General features: G+C 45.7%; 2 protein-coding genes across 2 annotated transcripts; both read left to right on the forward strand.

The window, feature by feature from the left end:
• Positions 1-2,470: 2,470 nt before the first annotated feature.
• On the forward strand, positions 2,471-2,983 carry LOC136515193 (uncharacterized). The gene has a single exon (XM_066508861.1). The coding sequence runs from the start codon at positions 2,471-2,473 to the stop codon at positions 2,981-2,983; it is 513 nt and encodes a 170-aa protein (XP_066364958.1).
• A 1,830-nt stretch (positions 2,984-4,813) lies between these two features.
• LOC136515195 (uncharacterized mitochondrial protein AtMg00810-like) lies at positions 4,814-6,004 on the forward strand. Its single transcript, XM_066508862.1, has one exon. The coding sequence runs from the start codon at positions 4,814-4,816 to the stop codon at positions 6,002-6,004; it is 1,191 nt and encodes a 396-aa protein (XP_066364959.1).
• The last annotated feature ends 12,798 nt before the right edge of the window (positions 6,005-18,802 follow it).

The following is an 18,802-nucleotide window of genomic DNA, read 5'->3' on the forward strand; positions in this document are numbered from 1 at the left end:
GCCACAGGCGAATTACAATCAGTTTTAAGGAAGGTCCAAGCGCACTCAGGCACTTGTCCTGAATCCTGATCAAGCCGCAAAATATTTACAACGCTTAGCTAATAAAGCTAATGCATTAGCAACTTGATTACAATCTCTCTTTACTTGGGCGCACTTTCACTCACTCATCAACCGACGCCCTATTCGGCTCGTATATAAGCCGGCTAATTTCGGCTGATTCAATAGTGTTCTGTGATGAAGAATAAGCTAAAATATGCTGACTCGGCTGAAAAACAGTTCAAACGAACAAGCCCGAGTTAATTCCCTATTGCTCAGACTAGTTATGGTGGCACAGAAGAAGAGACTGAATTTACTCCAAAGGTCATTTGTGGAGATGATCATTATACCATAACCAATCTGTGGCGTTAGACAACAGTCGTTAAAAGGATAATATGGTGTCAGTATAGGATGCTCTGGAAGGTTCTTAGTCAATGATCTCTTACTAAAATAAATGTGCATCTCACTTTATGATATATAATAAATATTTTTAAGGTTAGCTAAATTTTAAGAAATATTTATGATATATAATAAATATTGATTGTTATATATCTTTCATATCTTTATGGGATACGTAAAACTGATCAAATCTATGCCCACGGCGGCCTCCTCTTCCCCTCCTTGGCGTCGTCATGGCCATGGGCGCTCCCGCCCCGATCTGGCCCGGCCTACGATACCAGAACCTTAACTCGCCCTCCCGCCGTCCCCATTGCCTGGCCGGCCTACCTCTCCGGAGCCCTTTCTAAGCCCACCAGAGTTGGGAAATAAAGAGAGGGAGAGAGAAGGCATGGTGTCACGCTATCGCGATACAACCCAGGCTTCTTCTCTGGCCGCGACAGTAGGTGTGCATCGAACGGCCCAAACCCCAGACCCCAAACCCGGAGAGCATCGGACGGCAGAAACGGTGTGTGCGCCGAGCGACGCGAGCCGTACGCTCTGAAAGAAGCATAAGTTTTATTAGGATAGACGTCTAAAACCAAAAAAAAATCGCTCTCATATATTAGTATACTCCATGCATCCATAAAAGAATACAATTCTCGTTTTTCGCGGAGTCAAACAATTTGAATTTTAACTAAATTTATATAGAAAACTAATAACATTCGTATTATAAAATAAGTATCATCAGATTAGTTATAAAACGGTTACAACAATTGCATTATTTTAAATAGAGGTAGCATATCATATCTATTATATCTGTCCTTAAATATCTGTCATTTACGTTTTTCGAGAAATAACTTCGACTAAATATATATTAAAAAATATTAATATTTATAGTATATAATTAGTATCATTAGAAAGATCTTTAAATCTAGTTTTTAATAGATTTATTTGAAGATATAAATATTATATGTATTTTCTATAAACTGTTCGCACTCACGCCAACACCAGCGACATATATGAAGGGACCGAGGAGTGGACGGCAACAACGATATTGCTCTGCCCACAGCAGGGTCATTTCGGTCAACGCGTGTCAAAACAAGCACCCCTTCCATCACACGCAACGCAAGGACAACCGTGCTCTCTCTGGCCGGCTGGCCAGTCCTCATCTCCACCGTCTCGGCACCACACCGCCTCGGGATTCGCGACACCGCCTCGTCTTGTCCTGCCACATAAGAGGAGACAAGACTAGAGAGAGGCCTCACCTGACAAACACTTCGCTCACACGCGAATCCTCCTTGTTGAAGATAGCGCAAGACCCTGCCGTCGCTGACAAGAGCCAGTGCGTGATGACCACGAGAGCAGGACGCGCTCCTTCGCGCCCACGATGTACGCTACCACTATGCAGTTGCGAATTGAGCAACATATGTTGTAACTTATATAAACACACCAGAGATCAATGAAAGAATTGTCGGCTCTCATTCACTTTTCTACATGGTACAGAGAGCTCAGGTTGAGCCCTCGCTGTATCGTCGTCTTCTTCCCTCCGCTCTACTGTCTCTCCACGGCTGTCGCCATGCCAACCATGGACGACAATCCCCTCTTCGGTCTCGGCTCTTCCGACTCCGGCGACACCTTCGAAGTCTCCTTCACCTCCTCTGTCGGCGACGATCCCCCTGCCACCACGCCTCCCACCGTAGTCCTTCAAACCGTCAACATCAAATCTCACATTCCCGTTGTTCTCAAGCTCGCCACGCCGAACTACAACGAATGGCAGTGCTTCTTTGACGCCTTCCTCGGCAAGTTCGGCCTCACCTCCCATGTCTCATCTCCGCCAACCGCCGACCAGCGCCATGATCCCGACTGGCGTGTGGTTGATCAGTGCATCTTGAGTTAGCTGTACAACTCCATCACCAAGGACGTGCGCGACATCGTGCGCCATCCGAAGGCGACCACGTACCGTGTCTGGGGCGCCATCCATGATCAATTCCGCGACAACGAGCTCCATCGCGCTGTCTACCTAGAGACGGAGTTTCGAAACATGGTCTAGGGCGATATGGACATCACCCAGTACACCGGACGACTCAAACAGCTCGCGGATGCGCTCTGCGACGTCGGCCAACCAGTGCAGGAGACGAGCCAAGTCCTGAACATGCTGCGTGGTCTAAGCTCTAAGTATCACCACGCCATCCCCGCCATCACCGCTAAGCAGCCGCCACACACCTTCCTCTCGACGCGCTCATACCTTCTTCTGGAAGAGCGCTACGACAAGGAGCATGCCAAGACGGCGGCACAGCACGCTCTGCTCGCCACTGGTGGACCTCGTCCCGCCGCACCCACCACCACCGAAGGCGGATCAAGCTCTACTATGGCTGGCAACTCCGGCTCCACTGCGCCGACAACCGTCGCCAAGCCACCATCTACTGCTCACGGTGCGCCTAACCACTACGACAACATGCGTGGTCGTGGCCGCGGTCGTGGCCACGGCTCATCTCCAGGCGGTTTCTCCTCCCCAAGGCCGCCAACGGCCTGGACGCTCGGATTCAATCCGTGGACTGGCATGGTGTAGGCATGTCCTATGCCATTCTGTGCCCTAGGAGCTGGCGTGCTCGGCCCGCGCCCCAGCACATCACCACACCAGGCTTACTTCGCCGGGTCTGGCGTCGCTCAGCCACCACCCTCCATGGATCCATGGAACCATCAGGCCTTGCTCACCGCACTGAACACAGTGAATTCCACAACAGCTGCTCCTCAAGCGGCCAAATGGTTCATGGACACCGACGCTTCTTCCCACATGTCTTCCAACGCTAGTAATCTCACCTCTTCCACCCTAGTTTACAATTCCACTCCTATTGTCGTCGGCAACGGTGCCACGCTGTCGGTGACTCATCGTGCTTCCACACATATCCCCACTGCTCGATCCCCACTTTCCCTCCCTAATGTTCTTGTCTCTCCATCACTTGTTAAGAATCTGATTTCAGTTCATTCCTTAACTCGTGACAATAATGTCTCTATGGAGTTTGACGCTTTCGGTTTCTCTGTCAAGGATCTTCCCACTCGTTCGGTGATCCTCCGCTGTAATAGCGACGACAAGCTATACCCTCTAGCCTCATCTATGCCGGAGGCCCTAATCGCCACCTCCACGCCCACTGTTGAGCTCTGGCATCAGCGTTTAGGCCACCCTAGAAGGCACATGCTGCAATAGACTCTTCCTCGCCTTGAGTTCATCTCCACCAAACCATCCACTTGTGAAGCCTGTCAGCTTGGCAAGCATGTGCGTTTACCTTTTTTAGACTCTACTTCAGTTAGCTATGTCCCATTTCAGATTATTGATGCTGATGTTTGGACCTCTCCAGTGTCTAGTTTCTCTGGCTTCAAGTATTACCTTGTGTTGATTGATGATCTTACACACTATGTCTGGACTTTTCCATTACGCAACAAGTCTGATGTTTTTCAGTGCCTCATTGCATTTTATGCTTATGTTCATACTCAGTTTCAGTTACCTGTCATTGCATTCCAAACCGACAATGGGAAAGAGTTCGATAATTTAGCCTTTCGGCGACATCTTGAACACCATGGTGCCACCTTGCGCCTATCTTGTCCATATACTTCATCTTAAAATGGCAAAGCCAAGCGCATCATTAGAACACTGAATGACTACGTTCGTAGTCTTCTCATTCATGCTGGCTTGCCTAATGCATATTGGGTGGAGGTGCTGTCCACGGCAACCCATCTTCTGAATCATCGTCCCTGTCGAGCCAGTGGTCAGACGACTCCATTTTAGCTTCTCCTCGGCGCCCCACCATCCTACATTCATCTAAGGGTTTTCGGGTGCCTGTGCTATCCCAATCAGGCTTCAACAGCACCGCATAAGATCCACGCTCGATCCACGCCATGTGTTCTTCTCGTTTACTCAGTTGATCACCATGGATACCGATGTCTTGATCTACAAACACGCCGCATCATCACATCTTGCCATGTTGTTTTTGATGAAACCCAGTTCCCCTTTCATTCTGAATCTCAGCGTCGTCAACTGACAATAGCCAGACCGGCTACAGTAACTGACGAACCTGTCATTCTTTAGCAGAGCGCACCTCACCCACCACCGCCTCCTCCTACTTCTCTATCGCCTGCTACGTCTGGTCCCACACCCACTCCTTTCGCACCATCCTCCGGTGCTTCAGTTCCCACTCCATCACTATCCAATAGTCCTATTCTTGATGCCGTACCCGCGGCGTCGTCCCACGGTCACCAAATGCAGACTCGTTCCAAGGTAGGCATCTTCAAACCAAATCCACGGTATGCTCTACACGTCGCTGACTCATCCGCCGCGCCTGTGATCTCACCACTTCCTGCTATAGCTCGGACTACTCTCAGAGATCCTAACTGGAGGGCAGCCATGGAGCTTGAGTTTGATGCGCTCCAGTGCAACAGAACTTGGCGCCTTGTTGATCGTCCACCGGGTACCAACATTGTCAGTGGCAAATGGGTGTTCCGTCATAAGCTCAATCCTAACGGCTCACTAGAGTGTTACAAGGCGAGGTGGGTGGTTCGTGGATTCACCCAACGAGCAGGGATTGATTTCAGTGAAACCTTCTCGCCTGTCATCAAGCCAACCACTATTCGTACTGTCCTCACCATCGTGGCATCTAACCAGTGGCCAACAAAGCAACTCGATGTCTCTAATGCATTCCTTCATGGTCATCTCAATGAGCAAGTTCTCTGTCAGCAGCCCATGGGCTTTGTCGATGTTGATCGCCCTGACGTTGTCTGTCTGCTCGACAAGTCCTTATATGGACTCCGTCAGGCACCGTGGCCGTGGTTCACTCAGTTCGCCGGGTATGTCACCAAGATCGGATTCAAGGCAACCCGATCTGACTCGTCCCTTTTTGTCCTTCATCGCGGCACAGACATCGCATATCTCCTACTCTACATCGATGACAATGTGCTCACTGGGTCTAACTCAGCCTTGCTCCAGCACATTATCGACTGCCTCCGTGCTGAATTCACCATCAAGAACATGGGGGCGCTGCGCTTCTTTCTCGGGATCGACATCAAGCGCACCAAGGATGGGTTCTACCTTTCTCAAGAGAGGTACGTTGAAGACATCCTCGAATGCGCCGGGATGACGAACTGCAAACCTGCCTCAACACCAATCAACACCAAGAACAAGCTCGCCGCTGACGGACCACCAATAGACGAATCGATGTCATACCACAGTTTGGCAGGCGCGCTCCAGTTCTTAACGATGACGCGGCCTAACATAGCCTTTGCCATCCAGCAAGCCTGCCTCCACATGCATGATCCCCGCGCACCGTACATGGCGCTTCTCAAGTGTATACTGCGGTACGTCCGTGGCACAACGTCGCACGGCCTCCAGCTTCACGCCTCCTCTGACCTCAGCGTCACCGCGTACTTAGACGTGGACTGGGCGGGCTACCCAGACACTCAGCGATCAACGTTAGGATTCTGCGTCTATCTCGGTGACTCCCTCGTCTCCTGGTCATCCAAGCGGCAGCCCACCATGTCACGATCAAGCACGGAGGCCGAGTATCGGGCGGTGGCGAATGCAGCCGTGGAATGCATCTAGTTACGCCAGCTACTCGGTGAACTCCATTGTGGAATCAAGAAGGCGAGAGTTGTGTTGTGCGACAACGTATCCGCGGTATACATGTCCTCAAATCCCGTTCACCACAAGCGCACCAAGCACATTGAGCTCGACATTCATTTTGTCCGAGAACGAGTTCAACTGGGTGAACTGTGCGTCCTCCACGTTCCAATAGGTGAACAGTTGCCGATGTCATGACGAAAGGTCTGCCAACGGCGTCAATCGAAAGCTTCCGCTCCAGTCTTTGTGTGCTGCCGATCACCCATCAGACTGCAGGGGTGTTGAAGGACAGCGCCAAGACCACGAATGCCAACTGCCGTCGCTGACTAGAGCCAGTTCATAGTGACCACGAGAGCACGATGCGCACCCTCGCTCCCACGTTGTACACTAGCACTCAGATGCAGTTGCCAATTGAGCAACACATGTTGTAACTTATATAAACACACCAGAGATCAATGAAAACATTGTTGGCTCTCATTCACTTTTCTACACTCCTCTCCACTCCGCCACCTCCCGCGGCTCCCGAGACCGGAGTCTCCCCTCCACGACCGCGTCGTCGTCGTCGTCGTCCGCTCCAGCTCAGGGACATCGACATGGGGGGAGGGCTGAAGGCCGACATGTCGCCGGGGCCATGCCAGCGCTGTGGAGTGCGCCGCTGGCGGGGTGGCGCCTCGTGCTGCAGGTGGCGGACGTGACGCATGTGCCCGACGGCGCCAGCCTGCAGGTGGCGGACGTGACTAACGTGCCCAAGGGCTGCGGCGTCAGGCCGCGGCCGGCGAGGTACCGCCTCCTGCTCTCCGACGGCGTCCACTCGCACCATGCAAGGCTCGCCCCTATCCTCGACCCCCTCGCCAGTGGCGGGGCCCTCCGCAGCGGCTCCGTCGTCTGCCTCCTCAGCTTCATCCTCGTCCCCACCCCCCCGGGACACGCCAGGTGAAGAATCGATCTCAGCACCCCTGAGTCTCTGCTTTCTGTCTGAAGAAAAAAGGTCCCCTTTGATTTAGGATTTTGGTACGGCTTTGTCTGATTTCTGATCTGATGAACCGAAAAAACTCTCCCTCCCTATCTTTGGTGGTGACTGATAGCATTTGCGTTGCCTGCGCCGGGGAAAAACCATTGTGGATTAGTTCTGCATTTTGGATATCTATATGAATAAGTTCGTTGGTTAGTTTCTGGGCTAGTTTGGGCTGGCCGGTACTGGTTTATTGTGAGAGTAAAACATTGTTGGCTGGTTGAATAAGCCTGGCTGAAACCAACAAGCGAACAAGGTGTATGATTTTTGAGCTTGCTGTATGAATATGATGAACTGAATGTTTCACCCATTACGGCGCATTTAAAGGCAGCTTGGCAGATCAGATCTGTATAATAGTCCTTGTCTCTTCGTTTCAAATTATAAGTCGCTTTGACTTTTTCGATACGTCTATTTTACTGTGCATCTAGATACAACCTGTTCGTTGGGTCGTATTTGACTTATAAGTCATGACTTATCAGTCAACGAACAATATTTTTCTCTCATATTAAACCAGCCACCAGTACTTTCAGCCATGGCTTATAAGCCAAACCAGTCCAAACGAACAGGACGATACGGATGGAGTGCAAGTCTGGAGCTCCGGTTTGCTCCTTCCATCTTTTGCAACGTTCAACCATGCATATATGTGGAATGTGCTTTTTTTTAGCATTTCCCCAATAAAATCAGCACTGACATAAGTTTGCACTAGCAACAACTGCCTAAGAAAAAAACTATACCCCTTTCCACATAAATAATCAATCATATGCTTCAAAGCATAATTTCCATGTCCTTGACAGATGACATGCATGCGATGCCAGTTTGTAACCGCCCGAAGATGGTTCATGGGCACAATACATGTAAAATCAATGTCCTTGTGGAGTTAAACATAAACGTTCTGGGTGTAAGCTTTTGGTTTTTCTTACCATAATTACCATGATCTGAAGAAAAGCAAACTCTGACATGCCAATTATCAATTGATGGTGACTGGTGATTTGCAAACTAGTTAGGCTTGTTTGATTGTCTTATAATATGTACTTTTTCAGCGAGCAAACGATATTTTTCTCTAACAACAAATCAATCAACAGTACTTTCGGCCATAGTTTAGTGGGTTTAGAGATTAGTTGGTTTGCAGTGCTATCATCACTTCATGCCGGCATTGACGCTTTTTGCTGCGCACCAGTGCCTTCCAGATTGTCTTTAATCTAGAATTCTCCCCCCATTTCCATAACCCTAAACCTCAAATAGATCCATAGGTTTGAGATTCCATGCCAAAAGTTATGAGGTGTCTTTTCAGGAGCTGCATTTTTATGTCATTGTTAATTGAACTGAGCATCTGTACTAAGGGGGTGTCTGGATCCGTGACTAAAGTTTAGAGGTATCATATGAGGGTGTTGTCTGGGGTGTTCGGATACTAATAAAAAAATAAATTATAGAATCCATCAGCACGAGACAAATTTATTAAGCCTAATTAATCCATCATTAATACATGTTTACTGTAGCACCACATTATCAAATCGTGGACTAATTAGGCTTAAAAATTCGTCTCGCAAAATAGTCTCAATCTGTGCATTTAGTTTCATAATTAGTCTACATTTAATACTCCATGCATGTATCCAAATATCTGATAGGACAACGACTAAAGTTTAGGAGTAGTAACCAAACACCGTCTAAATGTGTAGCTTAGTTTCTTTCGGAGGGTATAGAAGCACAGGTGCTCTATGCTTCCTTACAAAAAAATTAGAACAAAATGTAGCTCCTCTTATGGATTTAAACAGTTACTATACTAATCTAGCACTTGGCTTACATTGACGTCCCACTATTCTTTTAATCCCTCCGTCCAAAAAAAATATATAATTGTAGCATAGTAACAAGTTAAGGTATCTTGAGTTTAACCAACTATAAATAAAAAATATCAATATTTATACTATCAAATAAGTATCATTAGATTTTTCGTAAGATATATTATCTTACTACACTTATTTGGTGTCATAAACATTGATATTTTTACCTATATATTTGGTTAAATTTTAGACATGTTTAGAATGCACCTAGGATTGTATTCTTTTGTGGATAGTGATAGTAATATTTTAATACACTTGTGTTATTTAAGCTAAATGTTGGCATTGTAACCAAGACAAGCGGCTCAGCACTGTGGCATCTGAAGGAGTGGCACTGTTGGGCCATCCTAAATCTTACTTCAGCTCATTTAGTCGAGACAAATGTTCCACGTTTGTGGGGGATATGACCTTCGGTATCCATAAGACAAGACATGGGTCATATAATCAGAGGTGGTCCAGCCCACAAGATCAAGGCGTGCAAGGCACTGGTCGACATGCACCGCAAGATATTGTATAGTACCAAATATGATACTTTCCTTATAACCCTACCCCTCCGGAGTATATAAGGAGAGGTAGGGGTCCCCTAGTCGACATCTACACACATCTTATATTCAATACAATACAACAAAGACACAGGATGTAGGGTATTACGTCGATCAGACGACCCTAACATATCTAATTCGCTGTCTCTGCGCCTTGTGTCACCATCCGGTTCCTGATTACGCGCACCCCCATCGACAAATCTACCATCACGAGATACCCCTCGGTGGATTGTCGAGCATCTTTTGTCGACAGTTGGCGCGTCAGGTAGAGGTGTGCGTGCGGATCCCACGAAGAACCAGATGGGAATTCTCTTCATCGACATCGTCCGCGACGACTCGGTCATCTGGCAGTGATTTAAGGAGTCAAGCGGCGGCCACAACGATCGACGCCGGTAGGAGTTCATGTCAGATGCGATCCGTTCGTTGGCCGATGCATGACATAGCCTGGTGCCGTCACGCTTTCTGAGGTCAGAAGCCAGCACCTGGATCTCGGCGGCAGTACTGTACCAAATAGTGCATGCACGAGAATTCGACAAATCTGCAGCCATGTACTGGAATCTAGCCAAGGGAAGGCTTCGCTTTCCTGATCAAAATCATCCAGCATGATGTCCCAGGGCGTGACGCCACCAACGACGGCAACCATGGAGGCTAAATAAAGTAATCAAGATTATGAACATACATGCATGAACGCTTGCATGTACGGCATCAAGCAGCATACATGTTGAAAGCATCTAGGTCCCTTGTTGGATTTCGGTGATTAATGATAATACGAGATTACTATGACTAACGTGTGTTTTACAGAGGCAATTAAGTTAGGTCATGGTAATGGCAATTGATTGGGCAATCATGGTTGTCATGCCCCTACGATGAAAATCGTTTCGGTTTTCAAAGGATGAACAACAAGGTTAAGGACGGACTAGTTCTAAGTGTCGTTTGGTGTTAAAGAGACACTTATAGTAGTTTAGGACTTTGTTTTTTCTTTGGCCATACTATTAAAGGCGGTATGGACTAGTAGCTTGACCTAGGTGAGTCTAGTGAGTTAGGTGTGGTGCACACTTGTCAAATCTAGCACTAGGTAGCAAAGGAGTAGCCCTAAGATCAATTGCAGCAAACTTTATTCACATATGATTTTGGGTTGGAGGTGAATGGAGGGTCAAATGACTGATCGGACGCTGGTCTGGTAGTGATCGGACGCTGAAGGGTGAGTCTGGTCAGTTCATTTAACCAACTAGAGCCATCTGGTTGCGACCAGATGCTGAGTGAAAAGTGACCGGACACTGGGTGCTAGAGTCCGATCAACTCTAGAGAGGTTCCAAAGAGGGAGTTTCCTGATCGGACGCGTCCAGTCAGTTCTGACCGGACGCTGGTCAGGATCCGGTTACTGACCGAACGCTGAGCAGCGAAGTGATCGGACTCTGGGCATCGTCGTTCGGTCAACATCAGTAAGGTTCCAGAGAGCAGTTTTCATGACCGGACGCATCCGGTCAGTGCTGACCGGACGTAGCTCAGAGTCCGGTCACAACTTAATGGCTCTGTGGTGGGGATAACTGACCGGAGCATCCGGTCACCCCACAGAGTGCTGACTCAACTTCCTAACGGTTTGTTTTGAATGAGGGGGTATAAATACTTCCTCTATTTATCCAAGGGAGGTCTCTTGCCTATTTCTTGAGCGAGAAACACCCTTTAGAGTGCTTAGGAGAGCAAGAGCCTAGTAAGGTGATTGAGATTTGAGAATCCAAGATTAAGGCCTCATTAGTGCAAGGAGAGTAGCAAGTGTGCATCCACCCTTCTCATTAGACTCGTTGTGGTCGAGTGAGAGTTCATGCTTGTTACTCTTGGTGATCATCATCACCCAGATGGCTTGGTGGTGATCGAGAGTTTGGTGATCATCCGGTGGAGCTTGTGGATGACCTAACTCAAGTTGTGAGTGGTTGTGGGTGATTCACCATGATGGAGTGTCGAAGAATCAGCCCGTAGAGAGCACTTGATCCTTGCGCGGATAAAGGGGGAGCTACACCCTTGCGCGGGTGCTCCAACGAGGACTAGTGGGGAGTGGCGACTCTCCGATACCTCGGCAAAATATCACCACGTTCCTTCTCCTCTCTTTACTTTAAGCATTTACATTTGAAACAATTCATTTCTTGTCTTTACTTTCTTAGAATTGCCATGTTAGAGTAGGATTGAAACTTAGGGTGCTAAACTTTTGTGTGGTAGATTAATATAATCACATTCTAGGCACAAGGGGTGAAGTGGGCTAAGTGTAGGGATTAATTATTGCAAAAAAATTAGAATTTGTCCAATTCACCTCCCCTCTCGGGCATCTTGATCCTTTCAATTGGTATCGGAGCCTCGTGCTCGCGAATTTAGTCTTAACCGCCTAGAGAAAGATGTCCCTCTCAAGGTTTCCCAAAACCTAAGGATCCCGCACACCTTCAAGGCGATGAGGTCAATTATAAGAAATGGAATGCTAAGGCTAGAAACACCATATTTATAGGCCTTTGCAAAGATATGTTTAACCATGTGCGGAACCACAAGGACACCGATGCACTATATGTCGGACATTTGTGCGCTCTATGAGAGAATAAAGAGTGAGCATGAGAAACACTATCATCTTGTCATGAAAACGTTTAATTCTTTTGAGATGCTTCTGAAAGAAAGTGCTAATGAAATGTACTCACGCTTAAATGTTCTTGTAGAGGAAGTCAAAGGGCTTGGACTCACACAAATGTAACCATCCGATGTTGTAAGAAAGATCTTAAGTGTCCTTCCCATTGATAAATATAGGCATATTGTGACTGTGCTTTATCAAGGTGATCTTTCCACCGCTACACCAATTCAAATCTTGGGAAAGATCAACGCACATGAGATGTATATGCACATCACACCATAAGATGGCTCTTCCTCCACCAAGAAGAAAGACTTAGCATTCAAGGCTAGTCAAGAGAAGGGCAAAGCAAGAGTCGAATATGAGAGCTCAAGTGACGATGAAATTGATGATGCAAGTCTTGCTCTCATGGTGAGAAGAACCGCTAAGATGCTTAAGAAGCTCAACAAGAATGGTTTTAAATTTGATGGCAAGAAGAAAAAGTTCTTCACTAGCAATAGAAGGAAGCCAATCTCTGAGATGGATTGCTATAATTATGGAGAACTTGGTCATCTAGCACATCAATGCCCCAAGCCAAAGAAATACAAATACAAGAAGTACAAGGGCAAGAAAGATGACTCAAGTAATGAAGATAATGATGAGAAAAAGAAAAACAAACCATACAAGAAGAAGGATGGCAAGAAGAAGGATTTCCACAAGAAGAAAAAAAATGGCAAGGCATACATCGTCGGTGATTGGCTCATGGACATTGATTCATCAAGTTGCTCATCCGATGATGATAGTGAGAACGAGAAGGTGGCCGCTATTGGGATTGACTCTTCACTATCTTCACCGACACCACCACCATCATCCTCTACACACCTATGTCTTATGGCTAAGGGTGAATGAAAGGTATAAAGTGATGATGAGAGTAGTGGTAATGATCATGCTAGTGATGATGATAGTGATAGTGATGATGAATTTGAATCACCTTCCTATGATGATCTTGCCAAGTTGCTCAATCAATATACTAAAATCATTAGAAAGACAAGAGCTAAAAATAAAAAGCTAGAACTTAAGAATGACTCACTTTTAGCTAAATGTGACATAGCGGAAAAGGCTAGTATTGAGCTTAGAGAAGCAAATGAAGCTATGTCATCCAAACTCAAGGAGCTTAAATCTTCTAAGAAAGAGCTTAAAGAAAAATATGGTAAACTTGAGGGGATACATAATGAGCTCATCACTAGATACAATATGCTAACAGAAGAATATACAAATCTCAAGATCAATCATGATAATCTTGTTGTCTCTAATAAGCTATTATCCAATGAGCCACATGATGCTACTAACCATGTTCTTAAGATTGATATAGCTACATCATGTGATGATTTGATCATTGAGAGCATTGAACAAGGTTCTAGTAGCAAAGGCAAGGAATTGGTTGAGTCTGACAACTATGACGAGTATGTCAAGATCAAGAATGAGAATGAGAAGCTTAAGAAAGATCTTAAAAATCTATCAACCACCAATACTATTGTGATAGAGAACTTTGACCATGATAGTGATCTAATTCTTGAGAATGAGAAGCTCAAAGAAGAGAACAAGAGACTCAAGAAAGAAAAAAAATCATAATGAGCTCAAAGAAGAGAACAAGAAGCTCAAATTAGAAAGAGAACATCTCAAGACCAGCTTGAGCAAGTTTACAAGAGGTCAACATCTTTAAAGTGGGCTACTCATGAACACTGTCATAAAGATGGATAGAAGTAGAATGGGATACTTGGCACATCAAGAGAAGAAGGCTCAAGCTCAACACCAACAACACCACAAGTCAAAGCCAAAGCCAAAGGGGTATTTTGAGTATGAACAAGAAGGTCACTTTGCCCATGAGTGTCAAACTCCACCACCATAACCCTTGCCCAAGCATACTAGACCTTTTGCTTTTAATGCTCATTACATGCTTAGAAAGGACTCTAGTGGTAAAATGAAAGTCATGTTCTTAGGACCTCTCAACAAGAATAGGCCTAAGAAAACTTGGGTTGCAAAGTTACTTGTTGAGAAAGTCAAGGGCCCTCAACAAGTTTGGGTCCCTAAACAAGTTTGATCTCTTGTGTGTAGGTGAACTACAAGACCAGTGGAAGTCATTGGGTAATTGATAGTGGTTGCACTCAACATATGATCGGTGATCCTCGTATGTTCACCTCACTAGATGAAGAAGTTGATCGTCAAGAAATAATTACATTTGGTGATAACTCGAAGGGCAAAGTCAAAGGATTATGCAAAGTGGCAATATCAAATGATCATTCAATCTCAAATGTGTTATATGTTGCTTCTTTGAGCTTCAACTTGCTATCCATTAGACAATTGTGTGATCTTGGCTTTTAATGCTTGTTTACCGAGAAGGAAGTGGTTGTATCTAAGAAAGATGATGATACAGTTATATTCAAGGGGTTTAGATACAGCAACCTATATCTAGTGGATTTCACATCCGAAGATGCTCACTTGAAGACATGCCTATTCACCAAAATATCACTTGGGTGGCTATGGCATAGAAGACTTACTCATGTTGGGATGAGCTCACTCAAGAAGCTTATGAAGAATGAATTGGTGAGAGGGTTTGAAGGATGTGAAGTTTGAGAAGCACAAGCTTTGTAGTGCATGTCAAGCCAGCAAGCAAGCTGCAAACACTCATCCTACAAAAACTTTTATGTCAACAACAAGAGTGCTAGAGCTCCTTCACATGGACTTATTTGGACCAACAATTTATAAGAGTTTAGGAGGAAATCTTTATTATCTTGTGATTGTTGATGACTACTCTAGATATACATGGGTGTTCTTCCTTCATGACAAGACCGAAGTTGTATCATGTTTCAAGAAGTTTGTCAAGAGAGCACAAAATAAGTTTGAAGTGAACCCCAAGAAGATAAGAAATGATAATGGAAAAGAGTTTGATAACAGAAATATTGAAGCTTATTGTGATGAAGTTGGGATCAAGAATGAGGTCTCCACAACATATACTCCTTAACAAAATGGTGTAGTTGAGAGAAAAAACCAGACACTTATCACACTTGCAAGAATAATGCTTGTTGAGGACAACACACCCGAAGCTCTATGGGCGGAAGCTATCAACACCGCATGTTTGCATCCAACTATCTATTCCTTCAAAACTTTCTTGGCAAGATACCTTATGAGTTGCTCAATGGGAAGAAACCGGATGTCTCATTCTTCCAGGTGTTTGGTTGCAAATGCTACATCTACAAGAAGCCGGATGTCTTGAAGAGCAACCTCAAGGTGCAAGAGTCATTGGAACAAAGTGGGTGTTCCGCGACAAGCAAGATGATCAAGGCATTGTAGTGAGGAACAAGGCAAGACTAGTTGCAAGGCGGTTCTCTCAAGTTGAAGGGTTGGATTTTAGAGAGACCTTTGCACCGGTTGCAAGACTTGAAGCCATTCGTATCCTCCTTGCATATGCATCGCATTATGAAATGAAATTATATCAAATGGATGTTAAAAGTGCATTTTTAAATGGCTTCATAAATGAACTAGTCTATGTTGATCAACCTCCCAGGTTTAAAGACCCTAGATATCCTAATCATGTTTATAGGTTGTCCAAGTCGCTATATGGGCTTAAGCAAGCCCCAAGAGCTTGGTATGAACGCCTTCGGGATTTCCTTATTGAGAAGGGCTTCATCATTGGGAAGGTCGACACCACACTATTCACCAAGAAGCTTGATGAAGAAATCTTCATTTGTCAAGTATATGTTGATGATATCATCTTTGAATCATTAAATGAAGATTATTGCAAAGAGTTTGGTGAATTGATGTCGAAGGAGTTCGAAATGTCAATGATTGGAGAGCTTACATTCTTTCTTGGTTTTCAAGTCAAGCAAATGAGAGTAGGGATTTTCATCTCTCAAAAAAAATATACCAAGAAACTTCTCAAGAGGTTCAATATGGATGAATGTAAGCCAATCAAGACACCAATACCATCTAATGGACATCTCGACTTAGATGAGGGAGGTAAAATGGTTGATCAAACTCTCTACCGCTCTATGATTGGTAGCTTCTTATATTTAACCGTATCTAGGCCCGACATCTTATTTAGTGTGTGTATATGTGCTAGATTTCAAGCTAATCATAAGGAAGCTCATTTGATAGCCATTAAAAGAATCCTTAGGTATCTTAAGCACACACGAAGCATTGGCCTTTGATATCCCAAAGGAGCTAGATTTCAATTAGTTGGCTATTCCGATTTGGATTATGCCGTTTGCAAAGTTGATAGAAAAAACACATTTGGAGGATGCCATTTGCTTGGTAGATCACTTGTGTCTTGGTCCTCCAAAAAGCAAAATAGTATGGCTTTGTCCACCGCCAAAGCGGAATACATTGTCGCGGATGCTTGTTGTGCACAAATACTTTATATGAAGCAAACTTTGCTAGACTATAGTGTAGTTCTAGAAAAGATACCTCTTTTGTGTGACAATGAGAATGAGATAAAGCTTGCTAATAATCTGGTTCAACACTCTCGCACCAAGCACATAGATATCTGCCATCACTTTCTTAGAGATCATGTAGCTAAAAATGATATATCACTAGAAGGTGTAAGGACCAAGGATCAACTGGCGGATATCTTCACTAAACCGCTAGATAAGGCAACTTTTTTTGGTTGAGGAATGAGCTCAATGTGCTTGATTTTAGTAACTTCACTAGAAAATGGGCTTGTGTTGTCCCTTGCATTGCATTGTAATATACAACATGTTTAATTTTTGGTAATGAATTTAGGGCTTGTCTAACATGGTTAAGATAACCGCCGAAAAGCGTGTGAAGAAGCTTAACCTTGGATCAAACTTGACAAGCAACTAGAATTACTTTCAAGTATTGCATTGCATATGCATGTGTGTTGTTTTGTCATTTTCTTTCGATTACCCTTTTATTTCCTATTTTTTTAAAAAGAAGTATAGCCTATGGCAAAATATTTTAAAAAAAATTGAGGGTTTGAGAGAGGTCACTCACATTAGTCCCAATTGGTGTTTATTTGGGTTTTATTGAAGTTAGGACTTGATAGGGAACATGCAGCACGAAGGAACATTGAAGATTTGCTAAAAAAGGACGACTGGACACTGCACCAGACTCTGGATTCCAGTGTCCAGTCATTTCACAAGAGGTGAACAGAAGCACAAAGACATGACCGAACGCTAAAACTATGATCTTCCTACGTCTGGTCAGATAGTGTCTCCGTCCGGTCAAACGAAGAAGATGAATACAGGATCGACCGGACTCTAGCTACATCCGATCAGGGGTAACTAGACACGTTTGGTCACAACTTGAGGGGATTTGGATCTCTCTGTAGTTGACTAGACTCTAGGTGGTAGCGTCCAATCGTTGCCACCGGAGCGTCCGGTCAGTAGAAAATGTGTAGATCCAGAACTCTTTCTCCTTTCCTTATCCGTCATGTGGGGGGGCCATCATATAACCCATACACCACGCTCGTGTTTTGCCTAAACCTTGCCGCCGCGATTTCACCGACATCACCCGTGCCCTAGACGCTGCATCCACGGCCGTGTTGACCTTACCCACGCCGCCGCTACCTCCTCCACAGCCAGCCGGTGCGCCATACTGCACCGTCGTGCCCATGCTGTCCACGCTCGCACCACTGCTCCATGCGCCCACGCTGCTCCCACACTACTATGCCCTAGTCTCGCTGTGCCCGTACCTGCACCGACGACACCTGCACCTCAGTGCTTGCATCTCCACATCCCGTCCAGCGCCAATCATTGCCTCAATGTGCCCTAGCCACAACTGCGATCGCCTCTCCACTACTTTGCTCGGCCGCCGCACCACTTTGCATCGCAAACCCTAACCCTAGATGTGAAATTGCCAATTCTAGTGGTTCCCCATGATTCGTTCCCCTGCTGTTTGGTCGTCAATTCACCGGTTCGTCAGGTAGCAAGCCATCACCTCTAATTTCGTATCTAATGCTTGATTAGGGTTTTGTATCTCTAGATGTATATTGTAATTATTCATATATCTGATCTATTCTATCGTGCAGCGAGTCGATGCTTTTGTGGTACTCTTTGTAGTTGTCAGTGAACTCAGGGCCAAGCCCACGAGTACGGATCGAGGCCAAGCCTCGCAAGTGATAGTTGGCAGTTGATTCTTATCCGTGGCAATAGTTCTTTTCAGCTCTAGCAATGGCACGTGTCAAGAATGCCGGAGGTGGTCTAGGTGATGAGGATCCGAGGCCTCCACCTCGCCTGTCTACTCAGGCGAAAGGCAAGGCCAAGAAGACTACGACGAAGAAGTGGAAGCTCATTGATGTAGAGGCTGAGAGAGCAGCGGTAGTTGCAGCCATCGTAGAGCGTGCAGAGAAAGGAGGAGCTCGAAGTGGTGTCTGTATTACAGATCAGCTTTTACCTACACAGAGGGCCACCATCGAGAGGGTTGAGAGTCTTCATGGTAGTCCAGCTAGGACTGTCATGCTTGGAGGATGACGTGTTACTATAGATGAGAGTTAGCCTCAGGAGGAGACTATTGAGCAGTAGGCACAGTCAGTAGAGCAATCAGAGAGTACCTAGCCGACATAGCAGACTTAGGAGGTAGAGTAGACCGAGGAGACAGAGTAGGCACCTCAGCCACAGTTACGACACTCTGGTCATACTTGTGCTCAGGTGACACCAAGGCCTGAGACATAGAGGAGGGGTTCTTGTCTGCCTCCTAGACCACAGGGTCCGCCTCCAGTGACTCACCTTGACTTGAGGGCAGCCACAACCAAGCAGGTGCAGCAGCTTAGGTTCATGTAGTTTGAGGACT

This window comes from Miscanthus floridulus, chromosome 17 (assembly GCF_019320115.1).
Source record: "Miscanthus floridulus cultivar M001 chromosome 17, ASM1932011v1, whole genome shotgun sequence".
Lineage (NCBI taxonomy): Eukaryota > Viridiplantae > Streptophyta > Magnoliopsida > Poales > Poaceae > Miscanthus > Miscanthus floridulus.